Source organism: Muscardinus avellanarius (assembly GCF_963383645.1).
Source record: "Muscardinus avellanarius genome assembly, chromosome: 6".
Classification (NCBI taxonomy): Eukaryota; Metazoa; Chordata; class Mammalia; order Rodentia; family Gliridae; genus Muscardinus; species Muscardinus avellanarius.
The window spans coordinates 99,286,124-99,301,955 of NC_137791.1; the positions used below are offsets into that span (position 1 = coordinate 99,286,124).

General features: G+C 36.6%; 1 protein-coding gene across 1 annotated transcript in view; it reads right to left on the minus strand.

Moving 5' to 3' along the window:
* GABRB1 (gamma-aminobutyric acid type A receptor subunit beta1) overlaps window positions 1–15,832 on the minus strand; it is a gene marked incomplete at both ends in the record, with an annotated part of 422,118 nt that overhangs the window by 12,679 nt on the left and 393,607 nt on the right. The window contains 3 exons of the mRNA XM_080697393.1: window positions 3,203–3,447; window positions 8,298–8,450; window positions 8,539–8,676. Of these exons, the coding sequence (XP_080553519.1) occupies window positions 3,203–3,447; window positions 8,298–8,450; window positions 8,539–8,676 (536 nt within the window). The remainder of the gene's footprint in view (window positions 1–3,202; window positions 3,448–8,297; window positions 8,451–8,538; window positions 8,677–15,832) is intronic.

The following is a 15,832-nucleotide window of genomic DNA, read 5'->3' on the forward strand; positions in this document are numbered from 1 at the left end:
TTCTACCTCTGGGCTACACTCCCAGACCTACTTTTATATTTTTATTTGGGAACAGGGTCTTTTAAGCCAGCAAGGCTGGCTTTGAACCTGCCCGATCCTCCTGTGTCCACCTCCCAAGTGCAGGGATTACAAGCTTGCACCACCACACCCGGCTAATTTTAGTTTTTAAATTATTTTAAGTTTCCAGAAGATTGCAAGCAGAGCACTGAAGCATCCCCTGTATTCTTCACCCAGTTTTTCCTACTGGTTATATTTCATATAACTATTGTATAAAAGCAAAACAAGAAACTAACCATCATATAAAGAATGTAGATTTCCATGTAATTTTATTACAAATGTAGATTTGTGTAACCACCACTAAAATCAAGATTCAGAACTATTCTACTATGTTAAAGATATCCTCCATACTGTCTGATCAATCATACCCATCTACTCCCTTTTCCACCATCACTAACTCCTGGAAACCACTAATCTGTTTTCTCTCTCTGTATTTATGTTATTTCAGGAAAATCATATAAAGGAAATTGTATGGCAAGTAATTTTTTAAAAGTGGCCGTTTCCCCTACTCAGTCTAATGCCCCTGAGATGCATCTAAGTTGTTGTATTTATCAATAGTTGATTCCTTTTTATTGGCATAATATTTTATGAATATACTACATTTGGTTTACCCTACTCACCTATTGCAGGAATTTCAGTTGTTCTGTATTTTGATCTATTTCTTATAAGACTGTAAATATACTAATTATTTTATACTAAATATCTTTTAAAGCCACCATTTGAAGGCATGTACTTATTGACTAAATCTTTTCTCTTGACTATGATCATATTTTCATATTTCTTCCCATGTGTAGTAATTTTTTTATTATATCCTAGATATTATACATGATTCACTGTGGAAATTTTGGATTATGTTATCTACTCTGAAGAATTATGGGTTTTGTCTTGGTAGGCAGCTATATTTTCTATATTATTAACATATCATGTAGAATATATAACCCTTTCTTGATAGAATGAGTCTGTTTTAGTTTTTCCTTAAACCAAAGGGAGTATGTATTCTTTAACTTAATCTTTACTCCTAAGGTGTGATTTTGGGGGGGGGGATTGTAATGGACAGCCTAATATGTTTGATAGCCCCCAAATAGTCAGGAATTAAACTTCAAACTCTTGACACTCATCTCATAGATAGCAAGTAAAATTTCTGTCCCTTACCTGTCTCCCACCCCCTGCGACTTTTGGCATTTTACCTACATGTTTTTAGTTCAAAGATTTAAGCGGAGTTGATAATCATCTTTTGAGTATTTGCTATGGTTCATTTTTTCACAATTTAAGAAAATCTAGAAGCAACGAAACCAATGCTTTGACTCCTCCAACAAATAAAACTGCAGTATTCTGCTGAAGTTCCCTTGTCTCACCGCCCTCAGACCTGGGAGTGGTCTTAGAGGAAAAACACACCTTATGGTTCACTTTTATTGCATGTGTAGATTTGACTTTTGACCCTCTAATGTTTCTAAGCAGATAAATTTCTCAGTATATATATATAAATATATTGTGTTACTGGGGTTCCTGGAAGCCCTTCTACCTCCGGGCTACACTCCCAGACCTATTTTTACATTTTTATTTGGAAATAGGGTCTCCTAAGCCAGCGTGCGCGGCTGGCTTCGAACCTGCACGATCCTCCTGTCTCTGCCTCCCAAGCGCGGGGATTACAAGCGTGCGCCACCACGCCCAGCAGTGTTTATATTTTTTAAATATGAGAGAATTATTTATGATAAGAAAAGACAACAAATCACAAATCACATTTTAAAAAGCTGACCAAACCACAAACAACAGAATCCAGAAAAAGAACCCACAATATATAATCATGTTCACTGTCTGACATGCCTGTGAGATGTTTAGTTCCTCCCATATTTTTGATTTCATATTTCTTGGTTTTCCTCTCCCTATGTCAATAATTTTGGGCTATTTTTATAGGCATAACAGGACAGTTCAGTTTTCCTGTTGGTACTGTCCATTGTATTTCATTTTGTGTTCTTGATCATTTAATTTCTTCCAACTCCATAACTCATTGCTGCTAAGTTATGTAAACATTAACACTTGGTAAATTTTTTTTTTATCTATAGAAGACGTTAACACAAAGTATTCTGCCTTAATAGTCTTTGTTTCTGAAGTTTGACAGTTTGTTTTTCTGGGAGAAGCATTTATGGATTTCTCAGTCTAGCTTTCTGTGATTTAATTCTGTGTGTGATTTTTTTTTTTTTTTCGGGTCTGGGGATGGAACCCAGGAACATTCGACCTCCGAGCTATACCCCTTGCTCTATTTTTTATTCTTTATTTTGAAACAGGGTCTCAGTAAGTTGCAAAGGGCCTCACTAAGTAGCTGAGGTTGTCCGTGAACTGCGATCTACTGGTCTCAGCCTCCCGAATGCTGGGATTACAAATGTGCACCACCACGTTGGGCTCTGTGTGATTTTAACCATCATGTTGTATAGCTTCATCTCCACTTAGAAGAGATTGTTATATTTGCTATATTTCTCTCATTTACTTATTGAGTATATCTGGCATTATTATCTTATATACAGTTTTATAGATATCTTAGAATAAATAATAATGGCCTTGGGGTTGAGTTTCAGGCCTACACATGTATTATAGTTTAGATATGGTTTAAGCATGTCCACCAGTCATTCATATGTAGGGAGCTTGGCTCGCAGGGTGGCAGTGTTGGAAAGTGGGGCCATTACGAGTTGGGGCTTAGTTGGAAGTGGTTGTGTTAATAGGAGGCAATACCTTCCAAAAGGTTGCGGGGCCCCTACGTTGCTCTCTGGCTTCCTGCTTTGATACGTGATCATTTCCTCCTATGGATATTACCACTGTCCACCACTGTGGTAAAGTTAGCACTCTGCTGTTTGGACTTCTAACATTCCAAGCTGAGAGCTTAATCAATCTCTTCTCTTTATAAGACTGGATTGCCTTAGGAATTTTGTTACAATAATGCAAAACTGACAGATACACTATGCTATTCATGTCAATAACCCTTAACCTCACTTCTTCAGTCCTCTGTTCCCAAATATATAAAATGAAGGGTTGGTTGAGTTTTACTAATGATATAATAATATTTAATAAGTTTTTTCTGCTATGAGAGCCCAGGTGCCATATTGGCTAGTAAATTTAGGAAGAATACTATTAGGAATAGTTAATGCATTACCTGAACTTTATTCATCTCCAGTTTGTTCTTCTCATTAGTGCTTTGGTCTTGTTTGCTAGCTCCCTTTTTCTGAGGGCCTTTCCCAAAGAAGATGTAGTTTACAAAGGCATATTCCAGCAGAGCCAGGAACACAAACACAAAGCAACCCATCAGATAAATATCAATCGCTTTGACGTAAGGGATCTTTGGCAGGGTCTCCCTGAGGTGAGTGCTGATGGTTGTCATTGTCAGCACCGTGGTGATTCCTGTGAAATAGAAAGGCAAGGCTTAGCTGGTGCCACCTCTGTGAGGCTGTCCTTTGCAAGATATAGGGGACAGATGCCATTTTTAAAAGTCTGCCCAGAAACATCAGAAACATGATAAGCCACTGGACAAAAGGGCACACCTTTTGAAAAACAAAAACATGGGCTTCCTCCATAGCCCACTAATAAACCATAAGACAGAATGAAGAGTTAATGGAGGGTTGATAACATTTTTAAAAATACAGAAAGAAAAAAAAAACAGATGAAAAGTCAGATCATAATCCCACTGGAAATCTAACATCAGATGTCCTTCTGTTGTGTTTGGCCACATCTACTTTCTTCCTTCTCTCAGTAGTTCACTTCTCTCCCTCCTGAATCTGTCCTTGTGGATCTAATCCACACAGCAGCCACTATGAAATTAAAAGTCAGTAGCCAGTTTGAGAAGATCTACTTTATCCCATGGATCTGGAATACACACAACTCAAGCTCAGTACTGCATTTTAAAATGACATGTCATTCCTAGTAAGATATCACCAAAAGAATAAATATATTAGAAAGTTGTGATTTGTGTCAAATATTTGATGAATACATTTTCTAGATATAATATAGTCTTGTTGCTTAATTTTTTCAAATACTCTGTCTGCTTTTTTGATTCCAGATTCTAGAACAAATTAAATCTCCAATGTCAGGAGAACCCTCTTTAAAAATAAAAACTAGATTTGCTTAAAGAGTGTAGGACCATAAATGTACATAAGGTAAATTGTGTTTTATTTATTTTGTTAAGTATATCACTGTTAATAGTATGTTTGTGTAGCTACATAATAAATGTTTTGTGTTGATTATGGTGATGAGGAAATAATTGGGAAAATAAGAAATGAAAAAAAGAGTTGAAATCTTGTGTAGTTTGTGCTGCAGTCCCAGTATTATATATTCATACAGTGCTTTATAGCTTTAAACATCTACAGTTATAAATTATTTTCTATGGCTGTCATAATAGCCCACTGAGTATGATAGAAAAGTATATTATTCTTGCTTTATAGCTGGGTAAAAAGAATTTTTGAGATTAGTTATTTTGTTATATATCACTCAGCTAAAGGGCAAAAAAGTAAGGAGATGTTAAATAGTAGAGACCGAAATAAGCAGAGATTTGAGAAGGTAATAACTAAAATTTGATGGAAGTTTTTAAAAATAAAGGCTGGAAGTGTAAAATGGATAGAAAGACAAAGAGAAGTAAGCAAAGGGAATGAAAGTCAGCAGAACAAGGGGATAAGGTAGTTCACAATCAAGTTATTCAGTTATTCTCGATACGCAGATTCACATTTGACTCTTCAACATTTTTTTTTTTTTTTTTTTTTGGTGGAAACCCTTCTGCCTCCGGGCTACACTCCTAGACCCATTTTTATATTTTTATTTGGAAACAGCATCTCTTAAGCCAGCGAGACTGGCTTCAAACCAGCGTGATCCTCCTGTCTTCGCCTCCCAAGTGTAGGGATTACAAGCGTGAGCCACCACTCTTCAACTTTAGTAGATCAAATAGAAAGTGCAGACTACCGCATGGAATGGTTCGGATCAGTGATTAAGCAAAATATATTGCAGAAGGGTCCTGGGTTCACGGCCGGCCTCTACACTTAGGGAGTTTTTCTGCAACTTAGTGAGACGTTGTTTAAAAAACAAAAAGTTCTGGCTGATCTCATGTAGCATGATGTTCCTTAGCTCTATTCTTTTTTTTTAAATTGGTGCATTGTAGTCATACATCTTAATAGAATGAATACAAGATAGAGGCATACATGCACACGTCACTCATTTAGCCCTTCCCCAATTCCTACCCCATATTTGACTTTGATATGTGTGTGAATGTGTATCATGTACATTAGAGAAATTTCCTCTGCCCCCTTCCCAGTCAGACTCAGAAAATCAGGGCTATGTGTTTTATCCGATATATGAAAGTTAGAGAGAAAAACAAACAAACAAACAAAACCAAAATAAGGACTTCATGTAAATGAGGAGAGAGGCCAGTAGAGTAGTGGAAGAAGCTCAAGGAAGAAAGAAGGGAATTAGAGGAGGTGCTCCTAATCCTGGAAGGAAATAGACCAAATAAAAGATATATAAATATATCTCTATGAATCTCATTATCATGTACAGTTATAATGCACCAATAAAAATTCAAAAAAGAAATGATCCATTTACTCTTAAAAGAAAAATCATCTTTTTCTGGGGACTCTTTTTGATGGCCCACATGCATTAAAAATAGGGCTATTTGTTTTGTTTAGCAATAAAGAAGAACAAAGTAATGTCATTTGCAAGAAAATGGAAAGACCTGGCAAACATTATGTTAAGTGAGATCGGCCAAGCACGGAAAGAGAAGGGACATATATTTTCTCTAATATGCTCAAGCTAGGGAGTATTAGGGATACCAGAGGGACTCCAGATGGAGGGGAAACCTCAGCAAAGCTAGAAAGGAAGGGGAGGGAAGTAAGAAGGCTGAGGTTAATTAATGGAAAAGCTACATTCGAATAGTGTATACATGTGAATATAACACTGTTAACCTGGACACTCAGTATTGGGAGGGAGGGAAAAGGAGAAGTAGGGGGCACCAAGTACTGTGTGAATATATACCATTGTCAATATGATTCACATGATGTGAGACTATAGTGCACCAATGAAATTTTTAAAAATAGGGTATAGCTCAAAGGTAGAATGCCCGTGGGTTCCCAGCTGCTATGATGATCAGTGTGGAGATGCCTTAGAAAATTGGGAATGGATCCACCATATGATCTGGCCATACCACTACTGGGTATCTTTCCAAAGGGGTTGAGACCAGAGAACTACAATAATATATGCATACCCATGTTCATAGCAGCACAATTCACAATAGTCACACTATGGAACCAACCTGAGTGTCCATTAACAAATGAATAGATTACAAAATTATGAAAAACACATACAATAGAATTCTATTCAGCAATAAAGAAAAATAAAATCATATGCAAGAAAATGGAAGGACCTGGAGAAAATTATGTTAAATGAGAATAGCCAATCACAGAGAGGGAAGGGTCATAATTTTTCCTTTAATATGTGTAGGATAGGGAGTATTTGGGGTACAAGAGAGACTCCAGATGATGAGGAAAAACCTCAGGGGAGCCATGGGGGAGATATAAGGGTAAGAATGGAGAAAGACTTAGGTTCATTAATAAAAATACTACTATATACTATGTATATACATGTGAATACCAGCGTCAATCTGGGTACTCTGTATTGGGAGGGAGGGAGATGGGGAGGGGGCACCAAGAGCGTGTGCATGTATGTCATTGTCAACATGACTTACATTATAATGTCAGACTACAATGCACCAATAAAACAAACACAAAAAAGGATTCTTCATAACAAAACAAAACAGAAAAAAGATTGCCCCTGGGTTCAAGCACTAGTACCAGAAAAAAAGAGCTGAACTGATATGAAATGATGCATTATGAATGGTCTGATTTATTTCTCTGAAGAAAAACTTTAAAATTTAAATAAATTCTAAGGCAATATGTTTGACAGAAATGAATGATTCACTTACAAAACCATTAATTATGTTTTTGCTTTTAGTTTGGTGTAAAATTTTAACCCAAAAGGGCTGGTAAGCAGATGCCTTCAAAAATTGCATATGTTTAAAAATATTTCAGGTTTACATCCTAAAGAACAGTTTTAACCAGCATCTTCTATGCTGACATTTCTAATATCTTCAATCAAACTCTCATTTGCTTTGAGGATTGGCATGTAAAGAATCACAATTCATGAACTTGCTAATTATTATTACCTGATGGAGACTGAGTATCATCCATTGCTTTTCCCAATCACATAAAAAATGTACAGATGCATATGTACAATACGATAAACTATTTGTTTGCTTTCTTTAGCCTCAGAATGTTCAAAGGTTAATAAGGGGGCTATAAACACTTTGTGAGTCTTTTATACTAAGCCATTAGAAATGGTGTGTAATGATATGCTGGTCATTTAATCTGATTCAGTAGTCTCAGGAGAGAAGTTTAATGTTATCTTAGCTAGAAGTGACACTATGCACGTGTGTGTGTGTGTGTGTGTGTGTGTGTGTGTGTGTGTGTATGAAAGAAACCCTAGATAATGTTACTGAATTAGCAGAAGATTAAATAATGAGGAAGATCTGCACATGTCCAGATCCACCAGGCACATTTTACACATTCTAAGGCTCCAAGGAACCACTTAAAGTCTCAAATATAGACTTTCCAGCAATTACTCTACCATGGAAAGATTAATTCTGAATTTTGTTCTGCCAAAAAGGAAACCATTTTTTATTCTGTCTTGATCACAGATCATTACTATATGTGATGAATTGTTTGAGCCTTATTCAATATAATGAGCTCCATTTAAAGTAAATTCAGTTGGTTATGTTTTAACCCTAGTTAATATTCCAAAGGGTAGTATTCCCCAAAAATTGATGTAGCTTGTTAACAGTCACAAGGTTTAGTGTGCTCCAAGTCTATTTGAAAATGATGAATTTTAAGTGTTTTCCATAGTAAAAAGCATAGAACAAAAAGAAAATCATTAAAAAGTGAGTAAAAATTAGTGTATTGAGAATTTAAAAATGTATTCCACAAAGTACTTACATATAGGAAATGTATTTTAAGACTTTTTGGTAAAATACTAAATAGATATGACATTGTAACATATTCCATAAACACGATCATACTTAGATATTTTTATATCTAGGCAATCTTCTGATAATCCAATCTTTTGGCTTGCTATACTTGAGTTCTTGCCCATGATTCCTAGTAGTGGTTATTTTCTAGAAGGCACAACTCATCAACTTTGCAGTACTGGGAAGGCCTTACCTAGTGCGACTCTGGCTGCAGATGCATCATAGTTGATCCAAAAGGACACCCAGGACAGGATTGTAATCAAGGTAGAAGGCATGTATGTTTGCAAAATGAAGTAACCAATGTTTCTCTTTAGACGGAAACTTAGTGACAGTCGTGGATATGCCCCTGAACGGAAACAGAAAAACAAGTCCAGTCATCACTGGATGTCAGTAATCTCCCATTCACAGCACTTGCTCTGATGAAACATCCTCACCTGTGGTGAACTCGACCTTCTTGGACACCATCTTGTAGTCTACAATTGAAAACTGAGGAAGCTCAATTTTATTAACTCCAGTTACTGCTCCCTCTCCTCCATTCCAATAAAACTCGATGTCATCAGTGGTGTAGCCATCTGAAATGAAGAAACACAGTCTAGTTACATAGAGGTAAGTTGGTCCAGAAATTCATTTTGAAGACAGTTGGGGAATCAAAGGGAAGGTTTCCAGCAAAGGTAGCATTGCTTTAAATGAACATGGCATGTAGGTTTCATGTTGAATGCTATTTCTGATGCATTGGTAGAGGCAATATTGAGAGAACAGATGTATCTGGCTTCAGTGGATATGAGCTCTGGGTCATTTAGTAATATCTGCTATCACTGCTGCAAATTTACTTTCACTATATCTACACAGCGAAAATAAAATGCAAAATACATTTACAGCCAGCACTTTTTAGTTAAAGTGAGAGATGGCTGGATTCCTGGAAGTATCTAATAACAATGGCATCAACAAGTACTAATAATTGAGCCAGGTGTAGTGGTGCACACTTATAATTCTAGTACTGGAAAGACAGAGACCGTAGGATATCAGATTAGAAGCCAGTCTCAGTAATTTAGTGAGGACCTCAGCACCTCAATGAGACTCAATTTTAAAATAAAAAAACAGGACTGAGGAACCAGCTCAGAAGTAGAATGTTCCTGGGTTCAATGTCTAATACCCCCCAAATTAAAAAATAATAACTGAGCACATATTTTTAAAATGAGAATAGAAAGGATAAAGAAACAGAGTACAATGAAAGACAAAATTTGTGCACATCTACTAAATTTATATTTATAGAGATACATTTAATATATATGTATCTCTTTCAGAAAATTACTCAAATTTCCTCTGTTTCTGTCTCTCTCTGTCTCTCTCTCTTACCAGGAATTGAGCCAGAGGTTTTCTATCTCTGAGTTATACCTTCAGTCAGTTTTTTTTTGTTTTTTTTTGAAAAAGGATCTTTCTAGGTTGCAAAGAATCTCACTAATTTACAGAGGCTATTCTTAAACTTGCGATCCTCTTGTTTCTGCCTCCGAAGTACAGGGATTATAGGTGTGCTCCACCACACCCAGATATATTTATACTCTTTTAACTATAGCTAGTATTATTATAGTTAACAGGAACTATCAATTTTTTATCATACTTTTGTATCCCCATATTTATGAGGGTGAGCTTTCTTTAATTTATGGGGAATGTATGGAGGATTGTGGCTAGCAGCAGAGGGTGAAGCCTCAGGTGCTCAGCATGGGAAGCCCATGTAGATGGCTTGTTCGCTTACTCCCAGTCCTCATACACTTTCTGGGTGATGGTCATCCATAAGAGTAACCTGCATAAGCAGAATACATGCATATGTTTACAAGTCTAAATATAATTTATGGTATATTTATGACCATATTTTTCTTTTACCAGTTTGAAACAAAGATCTTTATAAGTTCATTTTTTGTTACTTGCCCTCTCTCTGAAAGGTGTTCTTCCATATTCAATAACCCATTCTACAATAACCCAAGCATACACACAGAAATAGAAGCTATTGACGTTTAGATATAATTGCTAGCATTTGAGAGGCCGTGAGACCCTCTTTACCTGTTGGATTTAGTATAATCTCCATGGGACTAATTGATGTCATGGGTATAGTTCTTAACATCTCCTTGAGAATCTGATAGAAACCTATGAAAAAACTCCATGATAAAGATAGACTGATAGATAGATAGATGGATAATGTCTATGTCCAATAATGGAAAAACTGCTTGTTAATTTTAGGTTCATTGTGTTAAGTAAGAGATAGATTACAACCTCCAAGTGGTCTTTGAATCATAGTAACAAAGGGGAAGAATATTAAGCACCAATTAGAGTTGGGGGTCACAGAGGGTGTGTAGCTTGAGGTTGAGCAGGGAGTGTGTAAGCTCTCCTGTCATCTGCAGAGCAGCAGAGTGCTTCAGTGCTTCACACAATAACACAGCTGGAACGTGACAGCCAATCTATGCAGATTTTAATAGTACTGCAGTCCTCCATCATCTGCAGTCCCACTTTCCATGGTTTCAGTTACCCACAGTTAACTATTGTCTAGTAATAATAAATGGACGATTCCAGAAATAAGCGATTCATAGTTTTAAAATTGCACACTGTTTTGAGCAGCATGATGAAATTCCATGCTCTCCTGCTCCATCCTGCCAGGGTATAAATCATCTCTTTGTTCAAGAGTCCATGCTGTGCTGTGTATACTACCACCCATTAGTCACCTAGTAGACATCTCAGTTATCAGATCGACTGTCATAGTATTGCAGAGCTTGCATTCAAGTAACCCTTCTTGAGAGAGAGTGAGGGAGACCATGTTCACATTGCTTTATTACATTTTACTGTTATAGTTGCTGCATTTTATTAGTAGTAATTTTTTATTCTCTTTCCACTCTAATTTATAAATTAGAGATTATAATAGGTATATATGTATAGGAAAAACATAGTGTCTATAGGGTTTAATACTATCACATTTCCAAGCACCTGCTGCCGGTCTTGGGACCTATACCCCTGCAGATAAGTAGGGATTATTGTATTCAGCAGTCCATGCAGTCAGTGGTCTGGGTTTTTCTTTCTAAGCTCACTTGCACTTTGTTTAACTGAAAAACATTGGGCATAGTGTTCAAAGGCACTGAGATAATTACAGATGATTTTTTTTTGGGGAAAAAAGGATACTCAGTCCATTTCAGGTAGATGCTTGAGTTCCCATGACAGCAATAATGTCAGCTGGATCCAAAGTAAAGAATAGAGGTCTAGGAATACACTATTATTCAAAGGTTACACAAGAACATTTTGCCACAGAGGGAGGACATCAATTTAGTCACACCTAAACAACCTATTTACCAAAGGTTTTCCTTTATGAACCAGTGACTTCACACAGCGTCTCCAAGCCTGAACACTCCGATACCAATGATGTTGTTTCCTAGCAACAACAACTACACAGAGGCTCTTAGAATTTCCTCTCAAGCCCCTGGGGACTTCTTAGTGGTGCAGAAAGTACAGATCAAATTAAGCTGATGTCAACAGATAGAGATTCATGGAGCTAGTGAAATGTAGAACTATCTGGATGTTAGTGTTCTTTGCCATCTGAAACACTTTATTATGGATGCATTTTCTCATCTGAAAATAAAACATTCCCTTATGTGCTAAATAGAGCTAGGGGGATGGTCAAATACTGTACTCAGATACATTTCAGACAGTGTAGAAATGTATGCTTCTAATCAATGAGTGGGCAGAAGAAAATACATTTTCTTTTATGGAGAAGCCATAGCAACATAGCAAATTTCATGGTGTGGGTGTTGATTGGTTTAGACCAATCCTTACAAATCCATGCTCTTTGCTAAGATGATTGGCTCTAAGTTAGTCAGTAATCCAGGTTGTTATACTTTGACTGTGTTCCCAAAGTCCATGTATTGGAAACTTGATTCTGAAAGCAGCAGTCCCTGGAGGTGGGGTACTTTAAGAGGTGTTTAAGTCATGAGGTCTCCACCCTCATGAATAATACTATTATTGTGAAGGTGTGTTCTTTATTGTGGGAGGACTAGCTTGACTTCCTCTTCTTCTCTTATTTTCTCACATGCCTTTCTTTTTCTTTGTACCACAGGTTGATAAAGCCAGAAGGTCCTCACTAGTTGCAAGCCCCTTGATCTTGGATTTCTTGACCTCTGGAGTTGTGACCTGACACATTTCTGATAATTAAAAATCATTTATCCCTTAGTATTCTGTTATAGCAACACAAAATTCATGTAGGTCTAAAACAATTACCTTTCATCTCAATTCCTTGGTTAAATTAACTGTTCAGAAATAGGCCCATGACCTAAGTTGATCCAGTCCTAGAGAAACCCAGAACTTCTGTTCAATAGTTGGAGAAGAGAAGATTTCTCTCTCTTTTAGCTTTTCAAAAAAACAAATTCCGAGTGGAGGATGTCTGAGCCAGACACAGGATTCCTTCTCTTTACATCAGCCATTAGTTGTACCTAGTTAAAATATCCTAAATCACACTCAGGATCAGTATTTCATCTTATTGAAATAGCACTATTGTCTGCTACTCCCTAATTCCTCCTATTCTTCTCACATGAGGGAAAAATATTGGGCTGTACCAATATATCTACCCTTGTATCTGTATAGATCTTTGCAATATAGATTTAATAGATATTTGTGATTGTGTACATCCACAGCCAACAAGAAAGTTACCTGGGTCTGATCCTTCCCATGGTTCTAGATCTGCCACAGTAATTATTTCGAAGCCAAATTAGATTCCTTTCTCATCCATCTCTGATATCCTCAGTAGCAGCAAGTAAACCATAGGACCCAGATTTAAAAACATTCTTAACGTTAAATACAAATCTAGGCAACAACCCACTTAGTGGTTGACTCCTATCTGATGGTCAGAGTGTTCACCCAGTCTACCGGGATAATCAGCTCACATTTTCTCAATCAACTAAGTAGTTAATTAGGATTTTAAATAGTTAATAAAGGATATGTTCTCACAATAAGAAAAAACAAGTCTATCTTCTTAGAGAGCATCCATTATCTAATCCTTGTCCACTCCCTAAACTCATAGAAAACAAACTTAGTAGGTTTTCTACATAATAGCATCTCTCATGTTTTATATCATGACATGTGTCCTTTCAGTTTTTTCCCCCCAGGTTATGGTCCTTTTAAATGAGTAGTCTTAAGAAGCACTTTTTCTGCTCAGTAGTTTCCAGTTTGCTTGTATACCCCTTGAAGTATAGAACTTCAAACTGAGAGGTAGTCATTATACCTTGGGCTTTCTTCACCTCTTTTTGGGTCATTTGGCTCTGTTCTTTCACGTGCAAACTTACACTAAGGTTAATCCTACCCTCGTTTTTTTAATTTAATTTTTATTTTTTTTATAAGTGGAACATATTGAGAGTAGTGTACATTTACATTGTGCTTCATGCCCTTTCCCCTCCCTTTCCCTCCTCCCACAATACAGAGTGTCCAGGTTAATCATGTTGTATTTATGCTATTACACATATTCGTATGTAGCTCCTCCATTGAACAACCTCAGCTTTCTTCCTCTCCTATTCTTCCGTTCAAGCTTTGCTGAGATTTCCCCTCCATCATCTGGAATCCCTCTACTACTGGAGTTCAAGCTACTCCCTAGCTTGAACATATTAGAGAAAACATATGTCCCTTCTCTTTCTGTGCTTGACTAATCTCACTTAACATAATGTTTTCTAGTTCCTTCCATCTTCTTGCAAATACTATTATTTTATTTTTCTTTATATCTGAATAGAATTCCTTGTGTTTATTTCCCATAATTTTCCAATCCATTCATCTGTTGATGGAGATCTAGGTTGGTTCCATATTTTGGCTATTACAAACTGTGCTGCTATGAACATGGGTATGCATATGTTAACGTGATTCTCTGATTTCAAACCCTTTGGAAAGATACCCAGGAGTGGTATAGCCGGATCAAATGGTGGATCTATTCCCAGTTTTCTAAGGAATCTCCATACTGATCTCCATAGTGGCTGAACTACTTTGCATGCCCACCAACAGTGTAAAAGAGTTCCTCTTTCCCCATATCCTCACCAGCAGTTGTTGTTGTTTGATTTCTTTATGTTTGCCACTCTGATTGGGGTTAGATGGAATCTCAGCATAGTTCTGATTTGCATATCCCTGATGGCTAGTGATGTTGAACATCTTTTCATGTATCTATTGGCCATTTGTATCTCTTCTTTTGTGAAATGTCTATTCATTTCAGTTGCCCATTTCTTGATTGGGTTGTTTGTTTTGCTAGTGTAGAGTCTTTTGAGCTCTTTGTATATTCTGGATATTAGCCCCCTATCAGAGTGGTGGGTGGTAAAGATCTCTCATTCTGTAGGATTCCTCTTTAGGTTTTTGATGGTTTCCTTTGATGAGAAGAAACTTTTTAGTTTGAAGAGATCCCACTTATTAATTCTTGCTTTAATTTCCTGTGCTTTGGAAGTCTTATTGAGAAAGTTACTCCCTGTACCTATATGTTGAAGTGTAGATCCTATGCCTTTCTCTAATAACTTCATAGTCTCTGGTCCAATTTCTAAGTCTCTGATACATATCAAGTTGATTCCTGTGCATGGTGAGAAGAATTCAGATCCAACTTTCTACAAATGGATAGCCAATTCTCCCAGCACCATTTGTTGAAAAGGCTGTCTTTTCTCCAGCATATGAGTCTGGCCCCTTTGTCAAAGATCAGTTGACTATTGATGTGTGGGTTTGTTTCTGCATCTTCTATTCTGTTCCACTGGTCAGTCTGCCTATTGTTGTGCCAATACCATGCTGTTTTTACTACTATTGCTCTATAGTATAATTTGAAGTCCGGGATTGTGATGCCTCCTGCCTGGTTCTTGTTGCTGAGATCATTTCAATAGATGCTGAAAAATCATTTGACAAAATCTAACACCCATTTATTTTAAAAACACTGCAGAAAATTGGAATAGAAGGAACATATTTCAACATCATTAAGGCTATATACAATAAACCCAAAGCCAACATCATATTGAATGGCGAAAAACTGCAAGAATTCCCTTTAAAATCAGGCACAAGACAAGGATGCCCATTATCACCTCTCCTTTTCAATATAGTCCTTAAGACTCTTGCCACAGCAATTAAGATAAGAGAAGGAAATCAAAGGAATTCAAATAGGAAGAGAGTGGCTAAAACTATCCTTATTTGCAGATGATATGATTCTTTATCTAGAAGATCCAATGAACTTAACCAAAAGACTTCTGGAACTGATTAACCAATTCAGCAAAGTTGCAGGATACAAAATCAACCTAAATAAATTTTTTGCTTTTCTTTATGCCAACAATGAATCCACAACGAAAGAAATAAAGAAAACTATCCCATTTACTATAACCTCTAAACCAATAAAATACCTAGGAATAAAACTAACCAAAGATGTAAAAGACCTCTACAGAGAAAACTACAAAACATTAAAGAAACTGAAGAAGACCTTGGAAGATGGAAAGACCTCCTTTGCTCATGGATAAGCAGAATTAATATAATCAAAATGGCCATTCTGCCAAAAGTGATCTATAGATTCAATGCAATCCTCATTAAAATACCAACAAAATTTCTCATAGACATGGAAAAATCAGTTATGGATTTTGTATGGAGGAAGAAAAGACCCAGAATAGCCTACCCTATTTTTTAAGTCACTGATATCCATTCTTGCCTTTAGGGTCTTAAAGACAAGCATGTTTTTGGAAAAGTTTCTTACCATCCCTT